The sequence below is a fragment of the Pogona vitticeps genome, chromosome 11 (genome assembly GCF_051106095.1).
Source record: "Pogona vitticeps strain Pit_001003342236 chromosome 11, PviZW2.1, whole genome shotgun sequence".
Classification (NCBI taxonomy): Eukaryota; Metazoa; Chordata; class Lepidosauria; order Squamata; family Agamidae; genus Pogona; species Pogona vitticeps.
Window position 1 is genome coordinate 23584610 of NC_135793.1, and position 17172 is coordinate 23601781.

Genomic DNA, 17172 nt, shown 5'->3' on the forward strand with positions numbered 1-17172 from the left:
AACATGACAGCATCTTCTTCATTCCCCTAAAAAAAAAGAAGCTGATCGACTGGAAAATCTCTGAGATTCTCTGAAACCAAGATGATAAAAGCAGAAATCTGCTTTTCTTCAAAATACCAAGACACATTCCTTCGGATAACACTGTGAGCAGCTCCCAAAGAGCCAACACTGAGAAACGCTATTCCATAAATAAAAACAATAGAAGCTTCCTGTTCTGAGCAGGATCTTTTTTTAAACCACAACAGGAAAAAAATACTGCAGGAAAACCGGGATGATCTCAGTTTCCCTACACCTGAAGTAGTGAAATAGGGACATCGAGATGATCCCTGTTTTTCTGCATTTCTTTTTTTTCTTTCAGAATGTAACACCTCTTACCTGAACCACTGGATATTGGTATGGGGCATTGACTCTAGGATGTAGTCCCACCTGGAGGCCCACTTAATATTATTGTTCTCCTGCATGGGGAGGAAAAAAATAGGAGCTTGACTCAAAATACAAGTCTTCACACACATTTGATTCTCACTGCTATAAGAATGAACAAAGAGAGAGAGAGAGATGCATCTAATTTGATACTCGGGGAAGATCTGACAGGTCAATTTACTAGCTTTTTGCAAGTAATGACTCCTTGGTTGGCAGACTGGGTGAGGTGCTACCTTTCCCACATTACAGATGTGTTCTTAGATATGCTCTATGTGACCACAGTTCCAATAAAAATGGTAATACAGTGGTGCCTCGCTTAGCGATCACTCTGTTGAGTGACGAAATCACTTAGCGACTAACTTTTTGCGATTGCAAAAGCGATCGCTTTGCGATGGTCCCTATCGGGTTTTTTCACTTTGCGATTATCGCGGGGAAGCGATCACGGCAAAGCGACCCTTTTTTAACAGCTGATCGGTGGTTTCAAAATGGCCACAGGGAAAACAAAATGGCCGCCCACTGTTTTTCCTCGCTTAAGAGGCAGCGAAAATAGCGGCGCTATGGAGAATTTTCGCTTTAAGGTGAGTTTTAAGCCCATAGGAATGCATTAATCATGTTGTAATGCGTTTCTATGGGCTTTTAAATTTCGCTTAGCGATGTTATCGCTTAGCAACGTTTTTTCCGGAACAGATTAACGTCGCTAAGCGAGGCACCACTGTATTACAGAAGTCAGAATCCTAAGGGCAATTTACACCTGAGTATGGGAAATCACGTTAGTCCTGGTGGCAAATGCCTGCTCAGTAATGAGACACCGGTTGGTTTTCTGGGTATGAGCCTAGGGATGCAACCAGGATCGGAACAACAAAAAGCCACCCGGATTAACCTGATTTCCCTTACGCACGCATAAATTGCCAGCAGACTCCCGGCCAGTGTCTGTCACAAAACAGTTACACAAAAACACCACCTCAAAGTTCCAAGACACCGCCAATCTTGTTGTGATAGACTGAGAAACAAGCACACATTCATTTGCTGTGGGATGGCAATGCTTAATACTAGTGCTTAAAGAGTTCAGCACAGACATCACAGCCACCGGCTGAGGGATATCAGAGATAGCAACCACCCACCTAACCTGGGTCAAACACCATTAAGTTAATATTACATGTCCAACGTTTACCAAAGGACTTTAGAAAATGACCGATACTGGCAGGCAGCTCATTCAGGCTTTCAAATCAGGAGCACAAAAACTACTTTTCCTAGGAAAAGAAGCAGGATACAGGGCTTTTTTACTTCAAGGTCACGGGTTCAAGTCAAATTTCACAGAATCAGAGTTAGAAGGGCCACCAAGTCCAACCCCCTGCTCGAGGCACAAATCCAAATCAAAGCAGATCTGACCCATGGCTGTCCAGTTTTCTCTTGAATGCCCCCAGCAATGGAGCGAAAATGGGGCAACCATATTTGGGATGGATTGGAGCTTAGATTTTCATTTAGGGGAGAAAGTTTTCCGTATACAAAACCAGCTAATGATCCCTGTGGACTTTCTCACAAAAAATGAAGTTTTGTAACATTTTTTAAAAAGTCCCTAACCTTAATTCCCATCTGTTCTCAACATAAGTCTCAAGGATCTTGAAACCCAGGGGCTAAGCCACCTCTGCAACTACTGACACTGTGTGATATTCAACCAAGACCTCTCTCCAAACAGTTGCCAACTGGTATTTCAGTGCCAATGCTATGTTTTCACAGAGTGTCAATTTTGGTCAGCCAAATTAGAATCAGCTACCAAGCACAGGGCACAGCTGCAAGACCTAGCTACTGAAACAGAAACGATTTGTTCATTCGTCAACTGATGACAAAAAGATTCATCTCTCTCTCTTCATGAAACTCAAAGCTGCTCTAGGTGCCACATGTTCCTGGGAGGTCCTTGCAAACTTTTGCAAAGTTTGTGGCTTAAAACCCTTTAAAAGTCATGCAAACACTCTGCAGGGGAGACAAACGCATGTGTGAATGTTGAACTTAGGTGATTAGACAGCACGCCTTTGCCATTCATTGTGAAAAACAAGGGATAATTGCTTACACCGCATAACCTGCAATGCATAAAAACTGAAAATCTAAACAGATTACAAAATCATAATTGAAAACTCTCTTGCACTTACTTCAAATTTCACAGAATAAGAATAGATCACATCCAACTTGCCAGTGAAGTCTGCAGGAATTTCCATTGGGGGTCCTTCACAAGTTAATTTCTTCGTATCTGTATGTTTGTAACTGCGAAGACAATCAGATGTACAGCATGATGCAAAGATGTTCCTTCAAACGTTTAAGAACTCGCTGACTGGCTGTTAACCCTGTTTGGGTTTTCAAGCTGGCTCGCTTGATATGCCCACGGTTTGGCAAAGCCCACAAAAAATCTGTGGATTAAACGTACATTGTGCCCATTTCTCTACAGACAAAAAGAGCAGGCATTGTTTCTGAATGCAAGAGGTTGCTCCGAATTAAGATACCGGTGTAGTTTAGAGCAGCAACGGGCCAACTTCAGACTTCTATGATCTACTTTGTTTTCTGACTAAAATCTTATGGTCCAGCAACTGGAGTCAGGCATAGAATCAAGGCTCACAGAAAATGCATGGCTCACAGGGGGAAAAAATAATTTTCTGCATCACAATCTTTCCCACAATAGTGTTAACACATTTCAGAGAAATCCCTTGAAGATGACTTTCCGGCAACCCCAAATATACAGTATGTAACATGGGAACGTACAGGTATCTTCTACAGAGCAGCGGTTCCCAACCTTGGGTATGTCCTTGGACTGGAGTTCCCTGAAGCCTTCCCCACTAGCCATGATGGCCAGGATTTCTGGGAACCGCAGTCCAAGAACATCTGGGCTACCCAAAATTGGGAGCCATTCTTCTAGAGCAGTGGTGTCCAACCATGGCCCTCCAGATGTTCTTAGACTACAGCTCCCAGAAGCCTTCGCCACCACCTCTGCTGGCCAGGATTTCTGGGAGTTGAAGTCCAAGGACATCTGGGCTACCCAAAATTGGGAGCCATTCTTCTAGAGCGACAGTGATATTCTGCTAGCAGAGCTGCACCCCACTTATGAGGATTATGTCCTCCATTGAAGCCATTTCAGGGCAATAAAAAACTTTCCCCCAGGTTTTGGGGATCCTTAGAGGTCGCCTTTCTCTTGGGGCAGCCTTTGGGAGCTGCAAAACAGGAAGGGGAACATATTAGAGCTTGGTGGCACAGTGGTTAAACTGCAATATTGCAGTGAAGACTCTGCTCACGATCTGGGTTCAATCCCAGTGGATTCGGCTGACTCAACCTTCCATCCTTCTGAGGTTGGTAAATTGAGTGCCCAGCTTGGGGGGGGGGGGTGGAATGTGTATCTTGCATAATTGAACTGAATTGTAAACCACCCAGAGAGTGCTTTAAGCACTATGGGGCAGTACATAACCAGGACCCTACCCTTTGCTTTAACGCCAGAAAATCATCATCTGTTTTTTTAACTGCCCTGAAAGAGCGGCTGATGACATAATCCTTGTTGTGTGGCATAAAGTTGCACAACAGGATTACAGACCTTGACTAAACTGGAACTGGCTTCCTGGTTGTTTGAGTAAAGCTTACAAGGTATGTCCCGGAATTTGGAACTGCCAAGCTTGAAGGCCAAAATATAATACAGTAACTCTTCAACAAAAGTATTGCTCCCAAACCTTTTCTAGTATTTGCCCAGCTGGTTCACTGACATTGAAAACAATGCAAAATATGACCCAGGTCAAGCTCAAGGAAAAGGACAAACAAATTGGGGTGGCTTTTGTTCAGTTCCAGCTTATCTTCTCCCCTCCCCTCCCTTCTCACAGTAATACATGATCTGTATTTTTATACATGGTGCTCCATGGCCACCTAATGGAAGGACAAAAGACAGCAGCGCTCACAGAGGAAAACACACCTCAGCTCTTTTTCTGAGCAGGGCTGTAATGCTACTAACATGGATATTATCTGCAACACCTTGTTTTGGAACCACAAGGACATATCAATACAGTGGTGCCCCGCATAGCGACGATCATCCATGCCGAAAAAATCTTCACTATCCAGATTCGTCGCTATGCAGGGAAAAAAATCCATAGGAACGCATTAAAACACGTTTAATGCGTTCCTATGGGGAAAAAACTCACCGCTATGCGGAAATCCTCCATCCGGCCGCCATTTTCGCTGCCCGGTAAGCAAGTAAAGGGCGCAAAACACTGCGGGTGGCCATTTTCCGGCGGCCATTTTAGAACCGCTGATCAGCTGTTTTTAAAACATCGCTATGTGAAAATCGGTAAGCAAAACGCTTATTGATCATCACAAAGCAATTTTTGGCCATCTAATACATCGCAATGCGATCGCTTTTGCGATCACAAAATCTCATCGCTATGCGGATTCATCGTTAAACGGGGCGCTCGTTAAGCGAGGCATCACTGTATTCCTTTTACAATACAATGCAATGAGTGGCAACACTGTCCACATGAATGTACTTCAATAAAATTGGTGGCATCATTTCTGGAAGATTTTTAGCCACTCTGGGGCCAGTTTGTATTTTCAAAAGTAGTTTTAACTCTTTTTCTAAAAGATCATTTTTTTAGAAAGCCACGTCCACCTTTTTCAATGAAAAGCACACCAGTAACAAAAACACAATTTTTGTAGCACCTACGTATAAGACTGGAGGATTCATTTAAGTGTGGACCTCTGGGGACTACAGTCCAGTTTTTCAGATACAGGAAGTGGAATATTCAACTGTTAAGTTTACATATGCCTTTATATTACTTTCATTACTTTTAGTTGAATATGCTATATATGTGTGTTTCATTTTGATTTTGTAATTGTTATGTGCCTTGTTTTAAATTGTTGTTTTATGATGTTATGTTTGTTTAATGTTGTAAACTGCCCAGAGTGGCCTTGGCTCAGCTGGGTGGGTGGTCTAAAAGTCAAACAAATAAATAAATAAATAAATGGGGTACAACCAAGTCAGTTGAGATTCAGAAGATGACAATTAGCCATATTAACAATGGAAATTCATTTTCAAGGTAAATAACGGCATTTTGTTCCATTTTTAAAAAAATTGTTTCTGTATTTGGTAACAAGCAGCACGTTTTGGGTCAGACAGCCCCTTTACAAGCAGCAGAGTTATTAATCCTTAAGGACAGAGAGATCTTAAAGCTGTCAAACCATTTTTTTCTCATTGCAATGGCTGTTATGTTAATAACATGTTGTGTGCCTTCTGACCTACGGCGACCCTCGCAGGGCTCTGAAGAAAAGTGAGATGTTTAGGGGGTGGTTTTACCAGTTAGTCGTCCTCCACCACCACTAGGGAATTTCCACAACCAAGTTGGGGATTTGAACCAAAGCCTCCTCCTGCATCCCTAGTCCATCTCTCTGTCAATGGCACCCCACTTGGCTCTCTTAAGAACACTTACAGTAATAAGCAACAGAACATGGGTAAGAAAACTCTGAGGGAAGACACCAGAGAACCAGGAGGGGGTGATGCCATGAGACAAAACTAAGGGCAACCTGGAAAATTAACTGTGTCCCCTTGGGGTACACATTATCAAGGCATGGATGATAAACCAAACAGTCTTGTTAAGATTCCACAAGCAAGGATTTCCTGCAATCAGCAGGAAATCTCACAACAAACTCGGTGTCCCGGAGAGTGAGGAAATGGGAAACAACAAAAACAAAAGAGGGAACCACAATGCAAGAATATAAGATCTGAGTAGCATCAAGGTTATGTTGTTGCTATGTGCCATCAAATCACCTCCAACTTATGGAGACCCCATGAATGAGTGATCCCAAAAATATTTTGTCCTCAACAGCCCTGCTCTTGTAAACTCAAGCCTGTGGCTTCCTTTAGGTTACAGGTGATAGAATAAAGACAATCCGCTAACATTTATTTCCTTGAATGTAACTGTCGTTTTCCAGATGCAGAAAGCTAGGTTGCTTTCTGAAGACAGTGACTTAGCTAAGGCTGCAAGGGAGACATGAACACTTCAGAGGGCAAGGGAAATGAAATATGTCTGTTTCCTTCAACGTATGAAACAGAGGACAGAAATAGCCATGCTCTGAGAATCGTTGTGTAATTGGCTCTGACCCAGGGGATGTTGGCAAAGGGGGGGACAGCTCTTTCTGAGGGAGCCTTGTGGAATTTGTTAAAGCTGTTGGAAGAGCTAAGATTCAGAGTACGGAAGAGACAGAGAGAGAGAGAGCGCATGCCTCTGTTGAAACTGCTATGTTAACCCACTAACAAGGATCACTACACACAAACCTACATAATAAAACTGAATTCCACAATATTCCTGATTGTCCAAGCAAATCCTTTCATTCCCCTGTGAAGGTTTATCCCAAAAATGTTTCGCTCCTTCCTCCCTTTCTTTGCCTTTCTTTTTTGCCTGCTTTGCATATTTCCCATTTCTTGGGACTTCCTTTCTTCTTTCCTTAACTTCTTTCAGACAGGGATTAAGCATTAAAAACTCATTCAGTGCTTATAAAGGTACTGACAGGAGCTTGGAAATAAATCCATAAACAAAGGTCGTTTATGACTCCCTCTAGATCCCAAAGGATCTGGAGGTGATGAGGTGTTAATTTACAGAACAATGTCATAGACTCCAATCGTTCAGGAAAAGATAAGAAGCTGCCCTATACACCAATTCAAGCCAAAGGTTATGTAGCCCAATAACAGTTATTCTGAAAGGCAGCCGAGGGGGATGAACCAATGCTCTTAAGGTAGCTTCAGACACTTCCTCACATGCATCCACAGGTTAGTGACAAAATTAAGGACAAATTGCATGTTTCATGCACAGAAGGTCCAAAATCTCCAGCCAAAAGAAGCTAAGGTAGCAGGAAGGGGCAGGTGTCTGGTCTAGAACCTTGATTCACCTGGAATTGGGTGCACTTTTCTCTGCGTAATTGTTATAGGACATGGCCCTGAACGTGGGACTCCCAGCTGTGAAAGTCAAGATGTTCAGATTCTCATAAAAGGGAAGTGTCTGACGCCTATCAGTGTCCTATCTACTTATTCGTTTCAGATCAAATCTCCAGCCCGACTGATGCCAGTAATTAGGAAAGAAGTTTTTTCCAACTCCTTGGAGGGATACCACAAGTCACTGTAGAGAATATTGAGCCAGAGGGATCACCTGTTGCCATGATGCACCATCAAGATCACTAGTACAACTCAATATAAGGGCATTTCATGTATGTTTTATTCCTCTTCAGTTAATGAAGATAAAGGTGGTGGTTGAACTGCAGTGCTGCAGCCAAAGCTCTGCTCACGACCTGGGTTCTATCCCAGGTAGCCGGCTTGAGGTTCACAGGTTCACTCACCCTTCCAAGGTCGGTAACCTGAGTATCCAGTTTGCTGGGGATGGGCAATGTATAGCCTGCATCATTAAACTGTAAACCACCCAAAGAGTGTCTAAAGTGCTATAGGGCAGTATATAAGCAACACGGTTTCGTTTCAAAAGAGAGAGAGCGCGCCTTCCTTAATTGTAGATGCCACAATTCTGAACAAGCGAGCATGATGGCATTCTGAGAATTACGGTCGACAAGTGAACTTTTTCAGACTCTACCCCTGGGACCGCCGAAAACCACAGCTCTATTTCTACCGGCTCCTTGTTTTCAGCCCACGCCCGCAGAACAAAGCAGACCCTCGAAGCTGATTCAGCCCAAACTGTTTCCCTCCTGCAAAGGGAGGCAGTCATAAAAGGCCTAGGCTCAGATTTACCTTTTGGGCTCCAGCCGAGCTGTGACGAGCCGAGCGCCGGGCCAGTTCTCGTCCTTTCCGCTGTGGTACGAGATTGTAATGTCGACGTGGTTGAAGAGATAGAAAGTATTCTTCTTGTTGAACTCGGACTGAAAAATATGAAGGTACTACTGAATGCCTCTCCTTTTTCGTAACAGAAATGTGGTACAGATAGACACCATGGTGTTGTGTTTAAAATAAAATGTAATAAAACAGACCGTAATTGAGATACATTGAAGTCAACGGAAATGTTACAAATGGTCTCCACAAGATACAAATTGTGTAAACTGTTTGGACAAGCTGGATAGAGACTACTTTGTGTTTCTCAGGACAAGTGTACTCTCAAGAAACAAAGTTACCAACATTCATGATTTATTCTCCAATGCTTTCACTGCCAGGATCCGATGATGATTGTGGGTTTTCTGGGCTGTTTGGCCGTGCTCTGAAGGTTTTTCTTCCTAACATTTCGCCAGTTTCTGTGGCAAAACATCTTCAGAGGACAGGAGTCAGAAGCTCTGTGTGTGCTCCGGTTCTGACTCCTGTCCTCTGAAGAGGCCAGCCACAGACAGTGGAGAAACATTAGGGAGAACAACCTTAAGAACACGGCCTATAACCTATAACAACCATTCATGATTTATATTTGTCTGAGTCCATGAAGGATAAATTACTCTCAGAAGTGTGCTGTAGCAATAAGTCAATTCTGGGGTTTTCTAGGTCGGGAATACTCAGAGGTGCTTTAACCTTCCCTTCTGCCATTGATGCCTTGGGACTGTTCAGCTGGCCCAAGGCCACGCAGGCTAGTTCTTCTCTCAGGAGGCCCTGTAGGAGAATCGAACTCCCCACTTGTGGCTCCACAGCCACATGACTACGTCACTGAGCTATCCAGCCAGTGTTCCCAGTTACCACTAACCACAGTTTAACTGCACAGAAAGAAATGGCAAACGTGGTTAAGCGAAAGCAGATGTCAAAACTTCAGACTCCTTTCTCCACATGGGATGCAAGAAAGGAAGGTGGATTACAGCTCACAGTTTGTAGCTCACTTCTGCTCACATACAGTTTAATATAATTTGCACGGGTGGCCATTCTGTTCTTCCCTCCACTCTCAACTCATTCTTTCCTGACTTGTTCAGCTGGAACTTTAAATGCAGACTGGAACAAACATAAAGCTGAGTTGCAGTTCAGCCTCCAAACTTGGGTTCCAAAATTTACCAGCAATGTGGTTTGGGCCATTCCCTCCCTGCCACACATCCCCTGAAAATTTCCAGTTGTGGTATAAAACATCAGCCTCCAAAGGCACAGCAACATCCCAAAAATACAGAGGGCAAAATCCTGCTGGCATAAGTTATGCTGTTACAACCCAGATGTGGGTACCAGAAATAATTAATGTCAACATAATTAAAGCTTCCTATCCCTGCCCCCTTCCAGGTTCAGAGACTCTCTAGGGCTTCGCCCTGGGAAAGCCTTTGGAAGCCTCAGGACCAGGGAGGAGGGAGCCCTTAATCATCAAAAATGACCACAATGGTGATCTAGTGGGGATTTCTGTCAATTACAGGCTTCCCCTGATCCCATACTGGCCAGTGTATTATTCTAGTATGATGCCAAATTGCAGTTTGCCCAAGTTCTGCAAAACACAATACAAGGCATGGCTTCATATAACAGACATCTGACATCCACAGGGCACTATCGGTTCAGACACACAGCCATGTGTAAAAATGTTATATCTGACCCATCTCAGGAATCAGACCAATACTGAACACACAATCTCCTAAAGTCTTGCTCATAAGGATTTTATACATAAGACGAATGAATTTGCATCACTTACACTGATAATGCAGGCATCTTTGGCTCGGCCATCTGAAGCAACAAAGCATCCAATTGGAAATCCTGGGTTGCAGAATTTTTGTCCGTCTTCCACATCGTAACACCAAGTAACAGGCATATTATCTATAATCCTGAGTAAGGAAAGTTGAGCAGATCCAGAACTTTTAAACACATCTGTTTTTACCATACAGTTTACAAACACATTACAATGTGGGTATCTTTGCATTCCTCTGAACTCTCTAACTTTTCTCTCAGTTTATGTCTGTTTTTAGAATAATCTAGATTGCTCATTTTCGGCCTCCCTCTACAGAACACTGATTTTAGTTCAAGAACATGCCCACTCACCAGTGATGCTGGTAATTCAACTGCATTCCTTTCTTCAAAAAATCCAGCCGATTTTTGTCTTCTGCTTTTGCTGGGTCGTAGGATTTCATACAGACTGCCTTGCATTTTTCTTCTTTGTTAAATGTAAACTGGAATAAAAACAGAAGTGTTTTTTAAACAAAAATTTAACTGATTGTATCTTTATAGTAACGCTCATCCCAGCAAACGAAGAGGAATTTAGAGTAAAAACTGCATTGAACATCTAAACGCCTGTAAATTCTGTATACTCTTATTTTCTGTTCAGTGATTACATAAAGACATCTTTCTTCCTCATTTTCTAACATACACACACACAGTGTTTAGTGCCACATATGACAGGTGGTGATCATACAATCACACAGGATTTTTGTGCACACAAACTCCCTCTGTAATTCAAAGAATCTTAAGCTGCATTTTCCAGAAGGAGCTTCTAGACCTTCAGAACAGGTAACCTGAATGGCTATAAATGTACAAGACCAAAGGAAGGAAGTAACTAGAAAAACATGCCCATTATTTTTATAAGCTTGCATGAGAATCAAACTATTCCAGCATTCTCCTTCCAGCAGTGATGATGAAAATGGCCTGGAAATTTCCCGAAGAGAAAAAATGGTTTTAGAGTAATATACATAGCACCATTATTATTATTATTACTCCAGGGGTGTTTCCTGAAACTTTTTACCTGAACCACACAAATACATGACTGGGACATTAGAAAATGGTGGCTCATTATTTCTAATCAGTATTTCATGCAGTTTACTGCATACGCTATAAGCCTACTGCTGAATAACTATTATCAGAGTATTAAACACTCGTGTTTGCAAAAGGTCCAAAGCCTAAGATGAATTTTTACTGCCCAGTATTTCATAACCTTGAACATGAATGATCCCAGTACACATTCAACATCTGTAACAAAACTCTGAAAAGGAACTGTATGTAAGGGACTGAAGGCAAGCCTGAACATGATTTAACCACACAAATCAAGACATATAAAATAGCATTTAGAAGGCTGCAATAACCTTGTATGGTGATGAGGCTATTCTCTCTCCAAACAGCACTTGTCCAAGGTTTTCCGAAGGTCGTTTTTCTGTGGCATCTTGGCAAAAGTCAAAACTATGAACAAACAAATAAGAAAGGTATTTTCCATCAAAAACACAGCTAGCATTAGAAGAGAAAAATCATTATGTGTATGTTCCCCATTTTCACCTGTCCTGTCTAACAATCTCTGCCTCAAACAGTGCACTTGGGTGGGTGGGGTAACATCCTTGTTCAAATGGAAAGCCAAATCATGCAAAGCCAAATCATACAAACCATGGTTCTTCTAAAAGCATTAGCTAGCCATCTGAATCATCCCAAAGTTATTTCTGCTTCATCTCTTTTATCCATGAGTACCACATCGTGGAAGTATTCTTAAACTACTCGAATCAGCCATTGATTTTGTTAAATAATTACTTTAACAGGGGGAAAAATGTGAAAATGACTTCACAGAATCAAATAACAATTTCAGGGTATCAGAATACACTTACGCATCATATTCATACGGCAGAACTGATTCAACTGAGTCCAGTCTGTTGACAAACAATTCAATTTGTGACTAGGAGGTGGGAAAAAGAGAAATTGTTTAGACACTCTGAACTGAATAAATCCATATGAGATAAATTATTCTTTATGCATGGAAGAAATATAATAAAAAATTTCAAAGTTAAAGATTGTACAAACGTTACTTAACCAATAGTTCCTAAGTAGATGTACTCAGTCTTAACAAAAACACACACATTTGGTTTGACCTGTCCCAAAAACATGTAGTTGGAAATTCATAAGTTGAATTGCTGCCCTTGAAAGGCCTTCCTAGAAGCCACTCTCACAGAATCAATGAGTCATATTTTCAGTGAACACGGTCAGTATACTTAATTCATTGTGGCTCCACATTTACAGTCCATATTTTATGACTTCCTTTTGGAGCAGAACGTGCTTGTTTTATAGGACAGAGGGCCCATAAGTCTTCAATGTAAGATGTAACAAAAGCAGGCAACCTGTCCTACTTCACTAGCTACTCAACAGTAATTTAAAATAAAAACTATTACATACTCAACTGCCTAGTCAATCTGAGCTTGCACATATAAAGTAGAAACTCAGCAAACTGTACCTTAGAACTGGGATGATATACTCTAAATCTCTTGCTGATTTAAAATAAGCCAGCAACGGACCTCTGACCCTTGCACATTACATTGAAAAACTGTAGCAATTTGTTACGTGTCATCAAATCATCATTTAGGGTGATCATATGAAATTAATGACCCCCAAAGAATTCTATCATTAACAGCATTGCTCGGCTTTTTTAGGCCCAAGGCCAGGGCTTCTTCTATCAAATCAATCCATTTCACATCCATCCTTCTTCTCCTACTATCTTCAGCTATAACAACTTTTCCTCACACTATCCTTAAACAAGGCCACTGAAAACCAGGAGTGGATTTTTCTTCAGAAAGATCTACAGCACTAGTTCTACCATTAAGCTTAAGCTCCTGTTCTTTAATTTCCAACATTTGTTGACCCTATTGAGCCATGTTAAAAAATAGGAGATCACCCAAATCAGAATCAAAACCAAGAAACACACTTCTTTTATCACTGCTAAAAGCCCTCCATTAAGCATTAGTCTGTCTACTCAACCTCATCATCTTTCATCTAGAAACAACATTTCTCAGAAGCAAAACAACTATATTTCACTGTGAACATCAAGCAAGGAGTATCCGTGGAAAAATTAAGAGGACAAAACTTGAAAAAACATTTCAGGAAGTATTCTCCCCAACACTCCAGCTGAACTGCTCTTGTAAAAGTTTCATCAAATACAGCCTTTCTTCTTGCAGAGAAGGAACTTAAAGACTGTTTTGAAAAGCTTGGGTACATAGAGCAGACCATTTACTGAATACCAAAAACAGGCAGGACCAACGTCTGAGTAAACATACACACTACGCCGAAAAATTTTACAACAATCAGGAAACATGCTTTCTGCAATACAGAATTGGATAGGATTGCACGTGGGTTGAAATGTGCTTTACAATGAATGGGAAGGACACAATGGGAAAAGCTGTAAGTACTGTACATTATTTACACTGTTTACTGTTTCCTATACTGCCTATCTAAGCTCTCCAAAAGGTTGATTTTTAGAAAAATAAAAACATAATCAAAAAGAGGAAACAGTTATAAAACATAATCAATGATTTTGTGTATTCATTATACTGCATTACCTGTCCTAATTAGCATTTTTATTACAGTTTTTATTTCCAAACACCGGATGGTGTCCCCAACTTAGGAAAAGAAATTCCAGGGAGGAATAAGACTGTAAGATTTTAATTACCCTTTCCATTAAGTATTTTGTTTTGCCAATTCTTCTGACAAGGGGGAAATTGTTTAATTTTTAAAAAAAAATTGCTAAGCATTTGTGTTTATTTCTAATGTTAAGGCATACAGCAAATGTTTTGTTACAAAGGGATGAGATGATGGTGAAGACAAGACTGCCTCACAAATCAAGAAGAAAGCTAGGTAGCAAAAAGTTTGGCTGCTCCTGGAGTAGTGTTTAGAAGTGCCCAAATCACTCTGGATTAGATCAACCGGGACTGATATATCATACACGTAAACCAATTGCACGACTTCTCATCTTGCAGATTAAAAGGCAGAGAGAAAACCGTCCTTGACTCAGCCATGCAGCTGCAAAAGTGAGATTTTTTAACCAGGAACTTCCTGCTTCTTTGCTCGACCTCTTACGAATTTGGACAAGAGCGGCTGCATTTTTTTTTTTACTGGGGCAGAAGGGGGAAGAGAAAAGGACAAATTTATAGGTCCCGGATCAGGATTGCAGAGAAAGAAAAGATCTAAGAGGGATTGTGCCACCCTACAGAGATCTGGGGTGTTCCTAAAGAGGAAAAAGTGGATTTTTTTACACCCACTTCCCTCTCTCTCTCTTTTTAGAAGATCATGAAATACGGATTTATGGAAAGAGGAGGAAACTTTCCTCCATGGAAAAAAAAGAGGATGCAAAGGAAAAAAAAACAGATAGCAAGGTGCACCCCACTCAATATACATAGTTTGGCAAGAGATTTTAAAGGGGGGGCATATGAAGCATTAGGATGATGACATTTGAAGGGGAGACTTCTGGCCCTATTTCAAGGCTGCCTCAAAAGGACCCACCACTAACAACCTGCATTTTTGACCTTCTCTTTTTAAATTAGGGCCCCCACCTTTTAAACGAGCCCCGAAATCTATAGCAGGAAGTTGGGAGACAGAGGAAAAAGAGAAGAAATCCTGCAGGTTTTCACTAGGGAAAAAAATTAAAGAATTGGAGAGAGATTGTGAAAAGCTGTTCCCTTCCGTTTTAAGCGGGGAGGGATTTTTTTTTTGGAGGGGGGGAGAGAAGAGAGAGAAAGAAGAATTATTATCTTGTGGAAAAGGGTGGGGAACCAGCAACAAATACCTGACATGGGGATTTTAAAAAAAATCACATCCCCATCCTATATAATTTTGGGGGGGGGGGGAGGGGGGAGAGAAACCCTTCAAAATTTTAGGCTTTAAAGGGATGTATGGTGAGTTTTTTTAAAAGGGGGGGAAGGGGTCAAGGGTTACCCTTGGGGGTTGGGGGGGAGGAGGGGGGGTCACCTCGAGGCCGCCCCCCACTTCCTGGCCGCCTGAGGACAAAACACACACACACACACACACACGGGACCCACCTTGCAGCCGGCGCTGCCTTCCAGCTGAGGCGGCGGGGGCTCGCAGAAGGTGACGGGGGCCAAGCCCGGCAGGTAGAAGGCCCCGCAAAGGGCCGACGGGCCCCTCAGGGCCAGCCACGCCACCACCACCACCAGGAAAGCCGGCGGCGGCGGAGGCAACGCGACTCTCATCCTGGGGCCGGCCTGCCTCCCTCACCCTCTCCCTCCTCAGCCGGAGCCTCGCCTGCCTCCCTCTCCCTTCCCGCCCTCCCTCCACAAGGCGCCTCAAAAAACGAAGCCGCCGCCGCTCCTCTCCTTCCTTCCTCCTCCTCCTTCCTCTTCCTCCTCCTCCTCGTCGTCACAATCGCCCGGCGGAGGCGGCCGCGGCCTAGCTCGCTTGACGGGCCTCAGCCGCCGCCACCACCGCCCCCTCTCGGCACGTGACCCGGGCGCGGCGACGCCCGCGGCGCCATCTTGGAGAAGGGCGGCGGGGCCCCGCCCCCTCCTGAGCCGCAAGGGAAGGGAGGAAATGTAATCTAGGTTTACATTTCCCTTTGACTTCTTGGATCTTATAGAAGAGATATCATTTTTCTTCTTTTGTTGTTCTCTTCTGCAGTACAGCATTTCTTTTCACTGGCCATTGCAATGGTTCTCTTTGCTGCTCTGTAATAGTTGCTGAAAACCTGTGTTCAGGTTTGACAACTTTTGCTTCTTGCCTGTCATTAACAAGTTAAAGTGTTTCTTCTGTCGTCCATATAAGCTTTTTTTTTTCTTGCTCCTACAGGGCTAGAGTTTTTTTTGTTTTTGCATTCTTCCCTAATAATGTCTCTGATTTTAATCCTCTCTTCTTCTGGTCCACCGTCAGTTGATTTTAGCAACCAAATCTCTTCTTTCGGTGGACTTTTAAATTCCTCAGATATTTTAGTTAAATTATCTTAATATTTAAATGTGCCACATGAAAAGAAGCAAATTGTCAGAAGGAAATAACTGGGAGCTCACACATGGATAGTTTATTCAACTCTGAGCAGAACAGAACACCTATAAACATCTCAGCATCCCAGAAATCTCAACCTAAGCCATGAAGAATTTGAATAGTTGTTCAGAAACAAGTACAAGATGGTACTCAGAGCAGAACTAGATACAAAAGGAAGAATTACAGCTATTATTAACTGGGCAAATCCAGTATTATTATTATTATTTGAATTGTGCACAAGAAGTACAGTGATCTTGATTATTTAAATCGGAAAAATCTGACTCTTCCTGTAAAAAAATACCATCTCTGAAGCAGCTATTCTCAACCTTTCCTTAGCTGTGGCTCTTTTAGAAGCTCATCTCAAGTTCCAGGGCTCCCTGCCAAACAAGGATACAATACAAACTGATACAGTGGACCCTCTACTTACGGAATTAATCCATATTTGGAACGGTGGCTGCACGTCGAAAAGTCTGTAGGTCGAGTCTCCATTGACCTACAATGCATTGAAAACCGATTAATCCATAACCAGCCGTTTTTGTTCCATTTTGGTTTTTTTCTGGTCTGTAGGTCAAGTCTCTGGCTGCAAGTCGAACCTAAATTTTGCAGCCAGAGAAGTCTGTAACTTGAAAAGTCTGTAAGTCAAGCCGTCTGTAAGTCAAGGGTCCACTGTACTCTCAATCTCAAAAACCTGAAAAAGATTGTTGTCAGTTGGAAATGACACAATGGCATGCACTTGTAATTGAAGATACTGTATTGTACATGCTGCAATAATTTGACTTTTAAAATGAAGGACATGTTTACCTTTCTGTGAACAATTAAAAACAAAGCATGCTAAATGCTAAATTTGTAATTAAGAAAGATTATAGGCTATGGTAAATAGCCATCTTTAATCAGTGGAGGGAGCACTGCATTTAAAAACCTGTTCAGTACCTTATCTGGCTTGACCTGAAGGCAATCAATTTGTCTTGTCACTTTCATTTGCTGTCAGGCAACTCTGTGCACCTCTGGTTACCAGAAGTCTCATGGGTTGTGATGAGCAGAATAAAAATTCTGATACCACCAAAGGGTCTCTTTAGAGCTGTCAAAGAAATAGCCCTGTTAGTCTGTGGCTGTGCAATCTAGGAACAAGTCAT

At 42.2% G+C, this 17172-nt stretch overlaps 1 protein-coding gene across 2 annotated transcripts in view; it reads right to left on the reverse strand.

Annotated features, from left to right (window-relative positions):
* Positions 1-15364, reverse strand: part of LOC110088170 (transmembrane 9 superfamily member 2) — a 40582-nt gene extending 25218 nt beyond the window's left edge. The window contains exons 1-8 of one of the 2 annotated variants that reach the window (XM_020810311.3): positions 15088-15363; positions 11893-11960; positions 11386-11479; positions 10352-10479; positions 10008-10137; positions 8168-8295; positions 2568-2679; positions 376-455 (exon numbers count right to left, since the gene is read on the reverse strand). In XM_020810311.3, coding sequence (XP_020665970.3) covers positions 376-455; positions 2568-2679; positions 8168-8295; positions 10008-10137; positions 10352-10479; positions 11386-11479; positions 11893-11960; positions 15088-15258 — 911 coding nt within the window. In that variant the 5' untranslated portion in view covers positions 15259-15363. Of the gene's footprint in view, positions 1-375; positions 456-2567; positions 2680-8167; positions 8296-10007; positions 10138-10351; positions 10480-11385; positions 11480-11892; positions 11961-15087 lie in introns of both variants that reach the window. The other variant, XM_072981493.2, reaches the window with a different exon arrangement.
* Between the last annotated feature and the right edge of the window lie 1808 nt (positions 15365-17172).